This window comes from Macrotis lagotis, chromosome 7 (assembly GCF_037893015.1).
Source record: "Macrotis lagotis isolate mMagLag1 chromosome 7, bilby.v1.9.chrom.fasta, whole genome shotgun sequence".
NCBI classification, from domain to species: Eukaryota; Metazoa; Chordata; class Mammalia; order Peramelemorphia; family Peramelidae; genus Macrotis; species Macrotis lagotis.
The window spans coordinates 209,078,165-209,092,054 of record NC_133664.1 but is presented as its reverse complement, the minus strand read 5'-3'; the positions used below and the strand labels follow the sequence as shown (position 1 = coordinate 209,092,054).

The window sequence follows — 13,890 nt, the reverse complement described above, 5'->3', positions numbered from 1 at the left end:
CCTTCCACCCCAGTGCCAGCTGTATGTATACTTCACTATAATAACTGCCATTATTTTTCTGTGTTATTGCCAATAAAAAGTGCTTAAGGAAGAGAGTTTAAAAGAAGTCATACTTTTCTTTTTTTTCCCAAGAGTTCTACTTCACTTTCCAAGAGGTTTCTCTATTTTTTAGGAAACCAATGTACTTGGATTTAAGGGTCCCAGAAAAATGTCTGTGATTATTCCAGGGATGAATATGAGTCATGAGCGAATTCCATTCCAGCCACGAAACGTAAGTAGAAACATGCCTCATTTACAAAGATGGCTTGAGAAACTATTAAGAAATCTATTTGATTTTTCCCTAACCTCCAACTTAGATTATAGTTGCCAAATCTCTTGGGGTCAAGCATTATTTTTTTTTAAATTGATTGGCCTTTTTGTTTTAATAGAGAAAAAGATTATCCATAATGCACCTCCAAAATCAGTTCTATAAAATGTATTCCCTGAAAGGTTAAACAAAGTCACTTAACATCATGAAATTGCCACTTGAAAGTACATGACAGTACACTTTATATTATTGTAATTTATCAGAAAGGAAGAGTATGTGTTTTAAATTTCACATCATGATACTAAGTTCTAGTGTTATCTTTATTTAATTTGCATCATTGTGTGTGATACTGCCATCACCCTAGTGCAGGCCTTACAGCTGGATGATTGAAGTAATCTTTTGGTTGATCTCCCTGCCTCAAATCTCTTCCCAGCTCAGTCTGTCCTCCACTCAGCTATTGCGGTGATCTTCCTAAAATACAGATAAACTACAGTGTTACCTTCGGATCAAAACATTAAATCTTCCTTTTAACTTTTAAAACCCTTTATAATTTGATTCCGTCCTACCTTTCCAGTATTTCTACCTACTCACTCCCAAATCCTCTTTAATCCATTGGCTCTGACCTCCTGAAAGAGATAATCTACTTCCTGGTCCTGGGCATGGTCAGTGCTTGTCTTTCATGCTTGGAATTCTCTTCTCAGCTTCCTTTCCTGGCTTTTCTGGCTTTCTTCAAAGCCCAGCTAAAACTCTGCCTTCTAGAAGAAACCTTTCTTTAATTTGCCGTAATGCTGGTGCCTTCTCTCTGTTGATTTTCTCCCACTTCTCTATATATCTTGTTTATACATGGTTGTTTGCATATTGTCCTCCCCATTGAACATAAGTATTGTTGGGGTGTTTTTTTTTTTTTTTGCTTGGTTGGTTGTGTTTCTCCATTGCTTACTATAGGACCTGGCACATGGTAGATGCTTAAATATTTACTGACTAAAGATACAGTAGTATGACTGCTGATTAAAAGATATGCTGCATATGAAATTGGAATAGGTTTTTTCCCCCTTTTGGTACCTTAGCTTTACTCTTAAAAATGGCAAACAGAACCCTCACTGCCCCCTCTTGACTATTATTTAAGGATGAATGAGATCATAATGGAGAAATGCCTCTAATGTAAATACATTCTCAATACAAAGTGCTATTTTTTCCCCTTGAGCAGGAGCATGAGAACTTGCTTTCCAAGTGGCAAAATAAAAATATGGAAAATGTGATCGAGCTACACAACAAAGCACCAGTCTGGAATGATGACACTCAGTCCTATGTCTTAAATTTTCATGGTCGGGTCACTCAGGCATCTGTGAAGAATTTTCAGATCGTGCATGCAAATGACCGTAAGTGTCCATGCCCCCCCCCCCCAAAGGGCCAAATTGGGGCAAGGACAGGACTGTTTCTGGGAGATTTTGAATTGCTTTTTGGTTAAGACACACTCTGAAAGTTGTTTTTCATAGATGGGTATACCTTGCTTGGGAGAGACAACTCCCTCTGGGAAGACAAAGTCATAATTTAAGAAAAGAGCTTCTAAACTATTACATAGACAGGCGAAAAGAATGTCAAGTAGCCCTAGGATGGGCGATTTGGAAAGACCAACTTAGATGGCACATGTCAAGGGTTTCCCATTTCTTGAATCCCTTTGTTTAACTAATCTATAGTACCCTTAGTCAGTTGTTCTCATCCCTTCCTTCTTCTTGCCAGGATATCTTATGGTAGTCAGAAAGAGTCTTCTATTTCCAGTGGATAGTAGAAGCAGTAAATTTAAACTACTCAAGATTGGGAAGGTCCTTTTTTAACTTCTTTAACTCAAAAAAAGTTTTTTTTCATTTTTTTAATGTAAGACAAATTTTAAATAGCTGTTATCTATACTGTATAATTTTTTCTAAAATTAAAATGGATTTTATCTTACTATTACCTTAAAACATTCTCTAATTTCCTTCATCTCTTCTTTTTTCTGTCTTTGCAGCTGAGTATATAGTCATGCAGTTTGGACGTGTGGCAGAAGATGTGTTCACACTGGACTACAACTATCCCATGTGTGCCCTCCAGGCCTTTGCTATTGGACTTTCCAGTTTTGACAGCAAGCTAGCTTGTGAATGAAAGAAGAGAGAAAATATCTTTCCTTCCCCAAGTGTGAAAGAGATTAGAAATATCAACCAGGATCTTTTGGATTGATTCCAGCATATACAAAAAGCTACTGGAATTTCCAACCCCTACCAGGAATAATGACCCAGTAAAGATGAAAGATTATTTAAGCTGCAAAGAAAATTTTACCTGTAAGCACATTAATGATGCTCATTTGTCCTGTGCCTCAAAGATAAATTTTTCTTTTGCCTGGAATCTCTTGCATCTGGCATCAGGTTCAGATTATTTCAGGTACTTCTCTATTTTCAGAAAGGGGCAGTTGTTTCCTAACATTCTTTTGCCCCACATTGGTAACTCATAGCTAAAACAGCTTTTCAGCTACAGAGAAGTTCTTTAGCTTGTGCCTGTGGACCAGAACTCATTAATGGAGGACTGAGTATGTCTAAAAAGCCTCCATCCCTGTTCCATCCTATCCATTAAGTGACCAAGGCCATCAAGTTTATGTGTCCGTGGCTGTGTGTGCCCATCTGTATCTGGATTTTGAGAGATGCTGATTTCCAGAGAATGGACTTCTACCAGGAACAGAGCAATCCAAAGCAATTTATCACTTTGGCACTTCACCAGTGGTTCATGTATGTTACTTGCCCAGATGCTTTCCCATCCTGAAAGAAATGTCCTGGTTAGCCAGAGCCTATATATACCCTTGGAAATTATCCAGAATGTTATTTGTTTGACTCTTGAGCTCTCTTGATGAAGTTAAGTACCTGCTTTTTGAAACTAGTTTAGCTTCTCCCTTAGGACCAGAGGTTCTTGTCAGTGTGAAACTCTCTTTGTTTCAAATATGCCTAGTCAGCTGGCACCAATCCCAGGTCTTGAAGTGGCTATCAAGTTTGCAATCAATGAAATGATAATTTAATGTAACTGTCTTAATTTCACTGTAAAGATTAAAATGCTTTTCTTCTCTGAATGATCCCAATGGTGCCTTCAAAGCACCAATATTGTTGATGGCCTCACTCAGTGATTTTGCAGCTGCCCTTATTTCCGCCCAGTGGTGCCTCCTGTCTATAGGTGTCTCTGAAGCCATTCACCTACAAGACATAGTCTCCTGCAGGAATTATCTGTTGAAGCTTTCAACTGTCTTGTGTGTTTAAAAAATGAAAGGAAAAAGGTGGCAGTGAAGAGGTTTTGTTCCTATAGATTTGATGACCCTAGAATTAACTGTCCTCTTAACCCTCAGTGGGGCAGAATGTGGCCCTTCTTGGCATAAATATTACTTGCACTTTGTCTCCTTTGTACACTTGCTCAGTGTCACCAAAGCCTTTGTATTTTGGTACAACTTGCCCTTTCGTTGCTTTCTCTCACAAATCACAGTATCTTTGTTTGATGTGCTCTGATTATTAGAAAATCTCAATAAATCAAGTAGTAACTTTTGCACCAAAATTTAGGAATTAGCTGTCTGTGTATTTTGCTGCCTCTACCTCCTTAAATCCCCACCCAGTATTTCTTACTTCTTCTTTCCTAGTCAGAATGCTTAGGAAATTAGTCTGGGAGAAGATCAAAAGACTTTAAATTTAACCCCCTTTTGAACCACCCAGCTAATCTTCCCTTTGTTAATTTATTTCTATTTTAGACTTGGCGCCTCTTGTTAAATGCCTCTTCATTAAGTTCTCCAAGGCTCTTTAGACCCTGGCCACTATCTGCTGATGGGCATATTAAATAGGTAGCAAACTAAAAATGTTCCCTAGTCTTCAGTTATTGAGGAGAGCAAAACCTGGAAGCTAGTAAAACCCTGAAGTTGTAAATTTAATCCCTCTACTTTTCTTTTTCTTTTCCTTTGATCTTCTGAAGAGTCATCTAGCTCCACTTGCTTTTCTGCTAGGATCTAGAAAGATGCTTCCTCCCCAGTCAACTTTTGTTTTACATCAATCATATTTATAACTTTTGTATATCATGTCAATAAAAATAATTTATACAGACATTTCATTGTTACCTTTTTGTGAATATATTTACTTATAAAGTCATTGCATTAAGATGCATGTTGTTAATTTTTCATCATTCAGGCAAATGCTTAATTTTTTTTTGAATTTTAAAACTAGAAGAGACCTTAGTCCAAATTCACTATTTTAAAGAAACTAAGGTGATTAAGTAACTTGCAGAAGGTCAAGTTTTGAACTGGTGACAGAGCTCAGGTCTGCTAACTTTGCTCCTATATCATGTAAAAGCTATGATTAATAAATGTTATGGTATTTTTTATTATGGAGAGAAGTGGAAGGGTTACAGACTAATGTAATCTAGATGATGGCGGTTCTATGTCAGAACAATATCAATAGAGTATAGAAATTTGTGGCTGCATTGTGGAAAATAGGAATTAGGGAATTACAGCTTTGTTTCCTTTGATTTTCTTTACTGTTATGATAGGGATTTAGCCTTCATAAGGTACTGAGTGTTATAGAACCAAAATCAAGTACCATTTAACCTTCAAAAGATTTGTATCATAAAACTGCTTTAAGTACAATTTTTAAAGAAATTCTGACCCTAGAAATCTGAATTCATCTTAACTCAGAGCAGTAGCCTCATGATTATAATGTCAGATGACTTACTAGTAAAGACTGACCCAGAGTGCAGATGTAAAAATAAAACAAAGATTTATTAAGTCATTACAACACAAAAGAAAGACATAAGCATTCTTTAAAGACCTTTTGGTTTTGGGTGCAGCTGTTTAATCTGGCAGACCAGCAGTTAACCAACTCATACATTAGAAATCTGAGTGGTAAGGGCAGTAAAAGAAAGTGAGAAATGCTGCAGTTTTTCCCTAAATACCCCCTCAGGACCCATAGGTGGGTGGTATTTGGGAGTATCCAGATCTTGAATTTGCCTTTTGGGAGTGGTCCAGGAGATATTGCTGTAGGAGGTGTGGTAAAGGATGAGCCCCTACTTGACTTAAAGTAGCATCCTATCCCTCATGTGTAATCTAGCATCTAATGACCCACTGGTGAATACATGACCAGGGTCAAAGTAAAGGTGAAATGCAGAAAAAGATTATAAAATTTGATTTTTATAAAATTTATTTTCAATTACATTATTCCTCTATGCCCATAATTCCCTGCATTAATAATAAGTTAACATTTATAGTTTTTTTAAAGTTTATAAAACTCTTTACTTTTATTATTTCATCTGATCCTCATATATATCCTTGTGAGGAAGTTGCTACCCTCATTTTGCAGTTAAGGAAACTGAGGCTGGGTAGTTAAGTGATTTGCTACGATCACACAGTAAGTGTCTGAGACAGGTTTCTATATAGTCTTCATTATTCCATGATAAGCACTCTGACAACAATTCTCCAAGGAACCATTGATAGGTAGTGCTGTTGAAACTACCTTTTGTTATCATAGAGCTCTGAAAGGGGATTATTAAGATAACTGTAACTAATAATTCTTCCTCTCTCAATCTCTGAGATGGGATTTTCCAAGGCAAAAACTCCCTGCTAAAACTGTCCATTTTGTCATCTTTTTATGGTTTAGTTCCTATCTTCCATTTTCATTGTGGTCTCCAGAACACCTTTTCTTTGCAGACTTTCCTTCTTCCTAGGCATTTTCCTCTTAACATTTTCCATCTTACAGTTAAAGAAACCTGACTTTATCTAGAAGACCTTGCATCTTACTATTAGAATCCTTGTTTCTCCATTTTGAAGAAGTCCAATGACATCATGGGGTTATTATTGACTCCTGAGTGAATTGGAATTAAAGTGAGGCAGAATTGAACAAAATCATCAGCCTCATACTCTCTTCCTAAGTCATGGAAGTCCATTGGCAAGACAAAAGTTTGGACAACTGTCAATGGTCTGGATACAATAGATGACCCCAAGTTGGCATCTTCAGTAGCTAACCCAGCTCTAAGTGTTCCACAGTTTTTGGAATAAATTGCTGCTGAAACAAACTGCTCTCTTCTGCCCATTCTATGGGGTGAGAGGTGTCTTTTTATGCTTGGGGAAACATCCCCCTCACTCACCAGCAGCTTTGATCCCCATAGGTTATCCTCAACCTTGTTTAGCCTGTCTGCTGAGGTTTTATCCATGTGTAGCTTTGCTTCTTGGAGCCATAGGTGAGAGTTAGGTCAGCATGGTAGATGAGATGCTCTTCATGAGGTCATTGAACTTCAATGAAATACCTAGGAAGAGGGGTGGCTAGGTGGTGCAGTGAATAGAGCACTGGCCCTGGAGTCAAGAATACCTGAGTTCGAATGTGGCCTCAAACACTTAATAATTACCTAGCTGTGTGGCCTTGGGCAAGCCACTTAACCCCATTGCCTTGCAAAAAAGAAAAAAACACTTAAAAAATACCTAGGAAGAGAGAGTTTGATGAGAGGAAAGAGACAGTGGTATTATAAAGATACTATCTGGGGCGCTAGGTGGCGCAGTGGATAGAGCTCGGGCCCTGGAGTCAGGAGTACCTAAGTTCAAATCCAGCTCAGACACTTAATAATTACCTAGCTGTGTGGCCTTGGGCAAGCCACTTAACCCCATTGCCTTGCAAAAACCTAAAAAAAAAAAAAAAAAAAAAAAAAAAAGTAGAAAGACACTATCAATGATAACCTAAAAGACTAAAGAATTCAGAATAATTCAAGATTCACAAGAAGGGTCAATTAATGATGGAGCTTTTCAGATGGGGCTTTCCCCTGAGACAAGCTCTGAATAGGGAGCATTGATGGGAAGAAGGAAGCATTTAGAGTTGGATTTCTACTTTAAAGAACCAGGTTTGGGTTAAGTAATAATAATAATACCCTTTCAGGATTTTTTTTCCTCTCCTATAAAATGAAAGGGATTAGATTAGAATAGAGGGAGTATATCTAGTAGAGAAAGAAAAATGTTTTGCCAAATGTTATTCCTTCTTTGATGGCCTTATAAATCCTATGTGTCTGATTTCTGTCCCATTGTTATTTAGAATAGCTCCCATTGTTGGGCCACCTGGAACCTATATACCAAAAATTATTCTACTAGAAGAAGAGATTGCCCCAAAGACTATCCCATCAAAAAAAGAGGTACTGAGATGTAAATTCACTAAGATGATAGGAATTACCCCAACTTCAACTTCTCAGATCAGACACCAGGACATGCTTTGAAAAGTCTTTCTGTTTTAACTTTGGCACTTTCTTAAGGAACTCTAAAGATTTCCTTAAGAAATCTAGTTCAGTTACAACAGTTGCATCTGTCCTCAATTTTCTCTCTCTATGCTGTTCTCCCTTTATGATGACAACAAACAATCAGCACACTTATATCACTCTTGTAACTATCCTTACTTTCCCTCTTTACTTTGCTAAGTCTCCATTACTGCTTTTTAATATTATATAAATATTTTTTCCCAATTATATACAATAGTAGTTTCTACACATCATTTTTTGGTAAGGTTTTGAATTTCACATATCCTCCCCCCCCCCCCCCGAAGGCAGTCTGGTAATTTTTACATTGTTTCTATGCTTTGCATTGATCAAAATTGAATGTGTTGGGGCAGAGGTTAGAGTACCAACCCTGGAGTCAGGAGGCCCTGAGTTCAAATGTGACTCAGACACTTAATAATTGCCTAGCTGTGTGACCTTGGGCAAGTCACTTAATCCCATTGCCTTAAAAAATAAATTTTTAAAAAATTGAATGTATTAAGAGAAAAAACATATCCTTGAGGAAAAAATAAAATATTAGAGTAGCAAAATTATGTAGTACATAAGACAACTTTTTTTAAAAAAAATTGAAGGTAATAGTCTTTGGTCTTTGTTTAAGCTCCACAGTTCTTTCTCTGGATACAGATGGTATTCTCCACAACAGATAACCCAAAATTGTACTTGATCATTGCACTGATGGAATGAGCAAGACCATTAAGATTGTTCATCACCCTCATGTTGCTGTTAGGGTGTACAATGTTCTTCTGGTTCTGCTCATCTCACTCAGCATCAGTTCATACAAATCTTTCCAAGTTTCTCTGAAATCCCATCCCTCCTGGTTTCTAATGGAACAATAGTGTTCCATAACATACATATACCACAATTCGTTCAGCCATTTGATGGACATCCCTCGATGTCCAATTCTTTGCCACGACAAACAGGGCTACTATGAATATTTGATGTTTTTACCCATTTTCATGGGGTATAGACCCAGTAGTGGTATTGCTGGATCAAAGGGTATGCATATTTTTATTGCCCTTTGGCATAATTCTAAATTGCTCTCCAGAAAGGTTGGATCAGTTCACATCTCTACCAACAATGCATTAGTGTCCCTGATTTCCCACATCCTTCCAACACTGATCATTGTCTTTTCTGACCATACTGGACAATCTGAGAGGTGTGAGGTGATACCTCAGAGATGCTTTAATATGCATTTCTCTAATCAGTAATGATTTAGAACAATTTTTATATGACTATGGATAATCTTGATTTCCTCATCTGCAAATTGCCTTTTGTCTATCTGTTGACCATTTGTCAATTGAGGGATGACTTTTTTTTTATAAATTTGACTCAGTTCTCTTTATATTTTAGAAATGAGTCCTTTGTCAGAAACGCTAGTTGTAAAAATTGTTTCCCAATTAATACATTTCTTTTGATCTTGGTTACAGTGGTTTTGTTTGTGCAAAAACTTTTTAATTTAATATAATCAGTATTATCCAATTTGTTTTTAATGATGTCTCCATCTCTTCCTTTGTCATAAACTACTTCCCTTTCCATAGATCTGACAAGTAAGCTATTCCTTGTTTTCCTAGTGTGCTTATAATATTGTCTTATATTTAAATTCTGCACTCATTTTGATTTTATCTTAGTGTAGGGTGTGAGATATTAGTCTAATCCAAGTTTCTGCCATACTAACTTCAAGTTTTCCCAGCAGTGTTTATCAAAAAAGAGAATTCTTATCCTAGAAGCTGGATTCTTTGGGTTTATCAAACAGGAGATTACTATAATCATTTCCTGCTGTCTCTTTTGTACCTTATCTATTCCACTGATCTACCATTCTGTCTCTTAGCCAGAACTAGACTGATGCTGTTTTGATGACTGATGCTTTATAATATAATTTCAGATCTGGTAAGGCTAATCTACCTTCTTTTGCACTTTTTTTTTCATTAAATCCCTTGATATTCTTGACTTTTTGTTTCTCCATATGAATTTAGTTACACTTTTTTCTAACTCATTAAAGTAATTTTTTGGAAGTTTGATTGGTAAGGCACTAAATAAGTAGTTTAATTTAGGTAGAATTGTCATTTTTATTGTGTTAGCTCGTTCTATCCATGAGAAGTTGATATTTGCTGAGTTATTTAAATTTTTTGGTGCCCCAGGAGACCAAAGATGGCAAAAAAGGAAAATTAAAAATTTTGGAGGGGGCTGTGGGAAAACAGAGAAGTTGGTTGATGCACTGTTGGTGAACTTATGAATGATATGATCATTCTAGAAAGCAGTTTGAAATTATCCACAAAAAGTTATTAAATAACCTTGCTCTTTGACCTCTACCCAAAAGAGATCAGAAAGATGAAAAAGGTTTTTTATGTTAAAAAAAATAAGTAATTCTATGTGTATGTGTATGTAGTGACAAAATAATTGGAAACTAAGAGATGTCCAACAGTTGCCTATATATGAGTTTGATGGGCATTTATTATTGTGTTATAAGGAATGAAGATGATTTCCTAAAGAAAGGGAAGGACATATGAACTAATATAGAGTAAAGGAAGAAGAAACAGAAAAATAATTCATATTGTAACATCAATATTATAAACATGAACAATTTTGAAGACTTTTATAAACTGGTAAAGAATGAAATGAGTACAACCAGAACAATTTATACAATAAGAAAAGCATTGTAAAAACAAACAAATTTGAAAGCTATAATTTACAATGGCTGTCTGATGATGAAACTTGCTATCCATTACTGAGAATATAGAGTGCAGAATGTGTGTATATATATATATATATACATATATATATATATATATATATATATATATTTTAAATAGCCATTACAGGGGCAGCTACATGGCTTAGTGAATAGAGCACTGGGCCTAGAGTCAGGAGGACCTGAATTCAAATCGGACCTCAGGCACTTAATAATTACTTAGCTGTGTGATCTTGGACAAATCACTTAACCCCATTGTTCTGCAAAAACTAAAAAACAAAACAACACCAAAAAATAAATAAATAGCCATTACAGAGATTTGTTTTGCTTGACTGTATATATTCATTATAAAATTGGGTGGGGGGGAGTTTGCTAGAAAAGGAAAGAAAATAGATTTCTCTCTTTTTTTAATGGAAAGAGTGCTACCAGTGTGTAATGTTTGTATATGCACTTTGAGATGAGGTCACTATTATTCATTTTATTTAAGTGTTTTACTTTGTCAGAAGAAACCTTTTACAAAATAGAATAACCTATAAATATTTTTAATGTAAAGACAAAACATCAGTAAAATTTCAATCAAGCAAAAAAAAGATTGTACAAAAAAGGAAACTGAGTTCAGAGAAGGGAGGCTAGTTGTGAAAATAGGAAGGAGTAGAGGAACAAAATGAGAAGGAAGAATAAATAGGTTTAGGAGAAATAAGGAGAGGAGAGAAAATTGATTTTTCAAATATCAAAATTCAAAATTATGGAGGTCCACAGTTATGGTGGATGGTGATTATGCCTTCATATGACTAAGGATAAAGATATAGTTAAGGAAAACTGAGGGAACTGATGAACTGTGAAACCAGAGTGGTTGAGAGTATATCAATATGTGCCACCTAGCCGCCCTCCCTACTTACTTTTCCCCATAAGCATACTTTCCCATCCTTAAAAAAAAATCATTTTACTATGTAATTCTTAAAGTTATTTCTCTTTTTTAGCTATATCTACTCCTCCTTTCCCATCCAAATTGGTAGAAAAAAATCATCTACACTGACTATAGTATAAATCATCCAGTTTTCTCCAACCAGTGTCACTATCTCACATAGGCTATTTTAGATTGCAGCAATATGTTTTAAATACCTCTGTGTCTTCCCTCTCAGCTAACATACTCCCCCTTCCTAGGTATAAACACAGAGGATTGTGACATTAATTTTTTGAAATTTTCAAGGGTTCTCCCCCATTACTTATAGAATTGTGAATTTAGGCAAGATGACCTAAACTATAGGTAGTTTAATGGGGACACCTAGTGGCCAAATAAAGTCACCATATTTTTGTTAGCTAAGGAGGTAGACCAGTGACTGAACCCTCATCTGATTTATGTCATGATCCTCTTCTAAAGGGTCTGGAGAAGATGCTTCCTTCTTCCTAAAATGAAGATTTTAAAAGTCATTTATGTACTTTTGAAATAAATCAATAAAAATTAAGAACATATTCTAAGTAATTACATGGAAAGAGAGACAGAATATTTGGGAACTTTCTCAGTCCTGCTGCTGATTTGCAATGAAGCCTTGGATCAGTATCTTTACCGAATCCAAAATTTTAGAATTGAAATAACCTTTAGAGACCACCTAGTTTGAATTGATAAATGAAGATTGATCCTCTTTACAGTATTCCCAGAAAGTAGTCATCCAGTTTTTGCCTAGAGTTTTAATAGTGAGAATTCAGTCCTTCGCAATGATGCAGAGAAGAGATGTAGAGAATTATGAATGTAGAAATTGCGTGGAGATGTAAATTGATTATGACCTGGTCTTGAGATGTAAATTAACTACCACGAAAAAGACTGAGAATTATGATTGTAACAGAAACAAAATTTGTATTCTTAAAGGCTGTTAATCTTGTCAAATTGGGTGGAAATCCCCATTCTTGATGTAAACCAACCACCATTGATTCATTATTTAATATAAAATTTGTATCCTGATCTCCTTAGGCTTCACCGTCTACCTGATTCTGGGTCCAGTAAGGGGAAGGGAATTCACCTTTTGCCCTCTGGATCAGAGGCAAGAGACATAAAAACCTGGGTTGGACTCCACTCAGGGCCACCAGTCTTCTCTGATTTGCTGGCCCAATCAACTTTGCTTGACTGCTCTTTTGTCTCTTTCTTTACCTACCATTTTCTTATGAGTTGTAACTTCTTTAATAAATTTTTGTTTTCTTCAATATTTTTGCAAGGCAAATGGAGTTAAGTGGCTTGCCCAAGGTCACACAACTAGGTAATCATTAAATGTGGGACACTGGTACTCCTGACTCCAGGGCTGTTGCTCTATCTACTGTGACACCTAGTCACCTGTTTTCTTCAATCTTTACAACTAATGTTTCTGACAAAGGACTCATTTCTAAAATATATATAGAGAGAACTGAATCATTTTTTTAAAAAAAAAGTCGTTCTCCAATTGACAAATGGGGAATTTACAAACTGCAAAGGCAATTTACAGATGAGATCAAAGCAATCCATAGTCATATGAAAAATTGCTCTAAATAATTACTTATTAGAGAAATGTAAATTAAAGCTTCTCTGAGGTACTGCCTCACACCTCAGATTGGCCAATATGACCAGAAAAGACAATGATCGATGTTGGAAGGGTTGTGGGAAATCTGGGACACTAATACATTGTTGGTGGAGCTGTGAACTCATCCAAACTTTCTGGAAAGCAATTTGGAACTATGCCCAAAGGGCAACAAAAATATATGTACCCTTTGACCCAGCAATACCACTACTGGGTCCATACCCTGAAGAGATGATGAAAAAGGGGTAAAACATCACCTGTACAAAAATATTCATAGCAGTCCTGTTTGTGGTGGCAAAGAATTGGAAATCAAGTAAATGTCCTTCAATTGGGGAATGGCTTAGCAAACTGTGGTATATGTATGCCAGGGAACACTATTGTTCTATTAGAAACCAAGAGGGATGGGAATTCAGGGAAGCCTGGAGGGATTTGCATGAACTGATGCTGAGTGAGATGAGCAGAACCAGAAAAATACTGTACACCCTAACAGCAACATGGGGGTGATGATCAACCTTGATGGACTTGCTCATTACATCAGTGCAACAATCAGGGTGAATTTGGGGCTCTCTGCAATGGAGAATACTATCTGTAACCAGAGAAAGAACTGAGGAGTTTGAAGACCAAGGACTATTACTTTGAATTAGGGGGGGCAATGATATCTTATTGTCTGATCTTGCTGTCTCTTATGCTTTATTTTTCTTCCTTAAGAATACGATTTTTCTCTCATCACATTCAATTTGGATCAATGGAAACCATGGAAACAATGTAAATACTGGCAAATTGCTTTCTGTGTGTGGGGGTGATGGAAGGGAAGTAAGAGGGGAAAAATTGTAAAAAATTGTAAAACTCAAATAAATAAAATCTTTATAATTCAAAAAAAATTTTTTTTTGTTTTCTGTCCACCCTTGCTTTCTGGAGTCTGAATAATGATTCCTCATAGACAGAAGTGAACTCAAGTAGCCAGTGGCTACACCGAAGACAGTCTATTCTGAATATGAGAAGACCCAATTGTTGGGACTATTTTCCTTTAATCACATCTAAATTTGCTTCTC

At 36.2% G+C, this 13,890-nt stretch overlaps 1 protein-coding gene across 1 annotated transcript in view; it reads left to right on the top strand.

Moving 5' to 3' along the window:
• The window catches only part of TULP3 (TUB like protein 3), a 74,861-nt gene extending 61,182 nt beyond the window's left edge, over positions 1-13,679 (top strand). The window contains exons 9-11 of the mRNA XM_074194648.1: positions 173-271; positions 1,515-1,686; positions 2,313-13,679. Of these exons, the coding sequence (XP_074050749.1) occupies positions 173-271; positions 1,515-1,686; positions 2,313-2,446 (405 nt within the window). The 3' untranslated portion in view covers positions 2,447-13,679. The remainder of the gene's footprint in view (positions 1-172; positions 272-1,514; positions 1,687-2,312) is intronic.
• Positions 13,680-13,890: the final 211 nt, after the last annotated feature.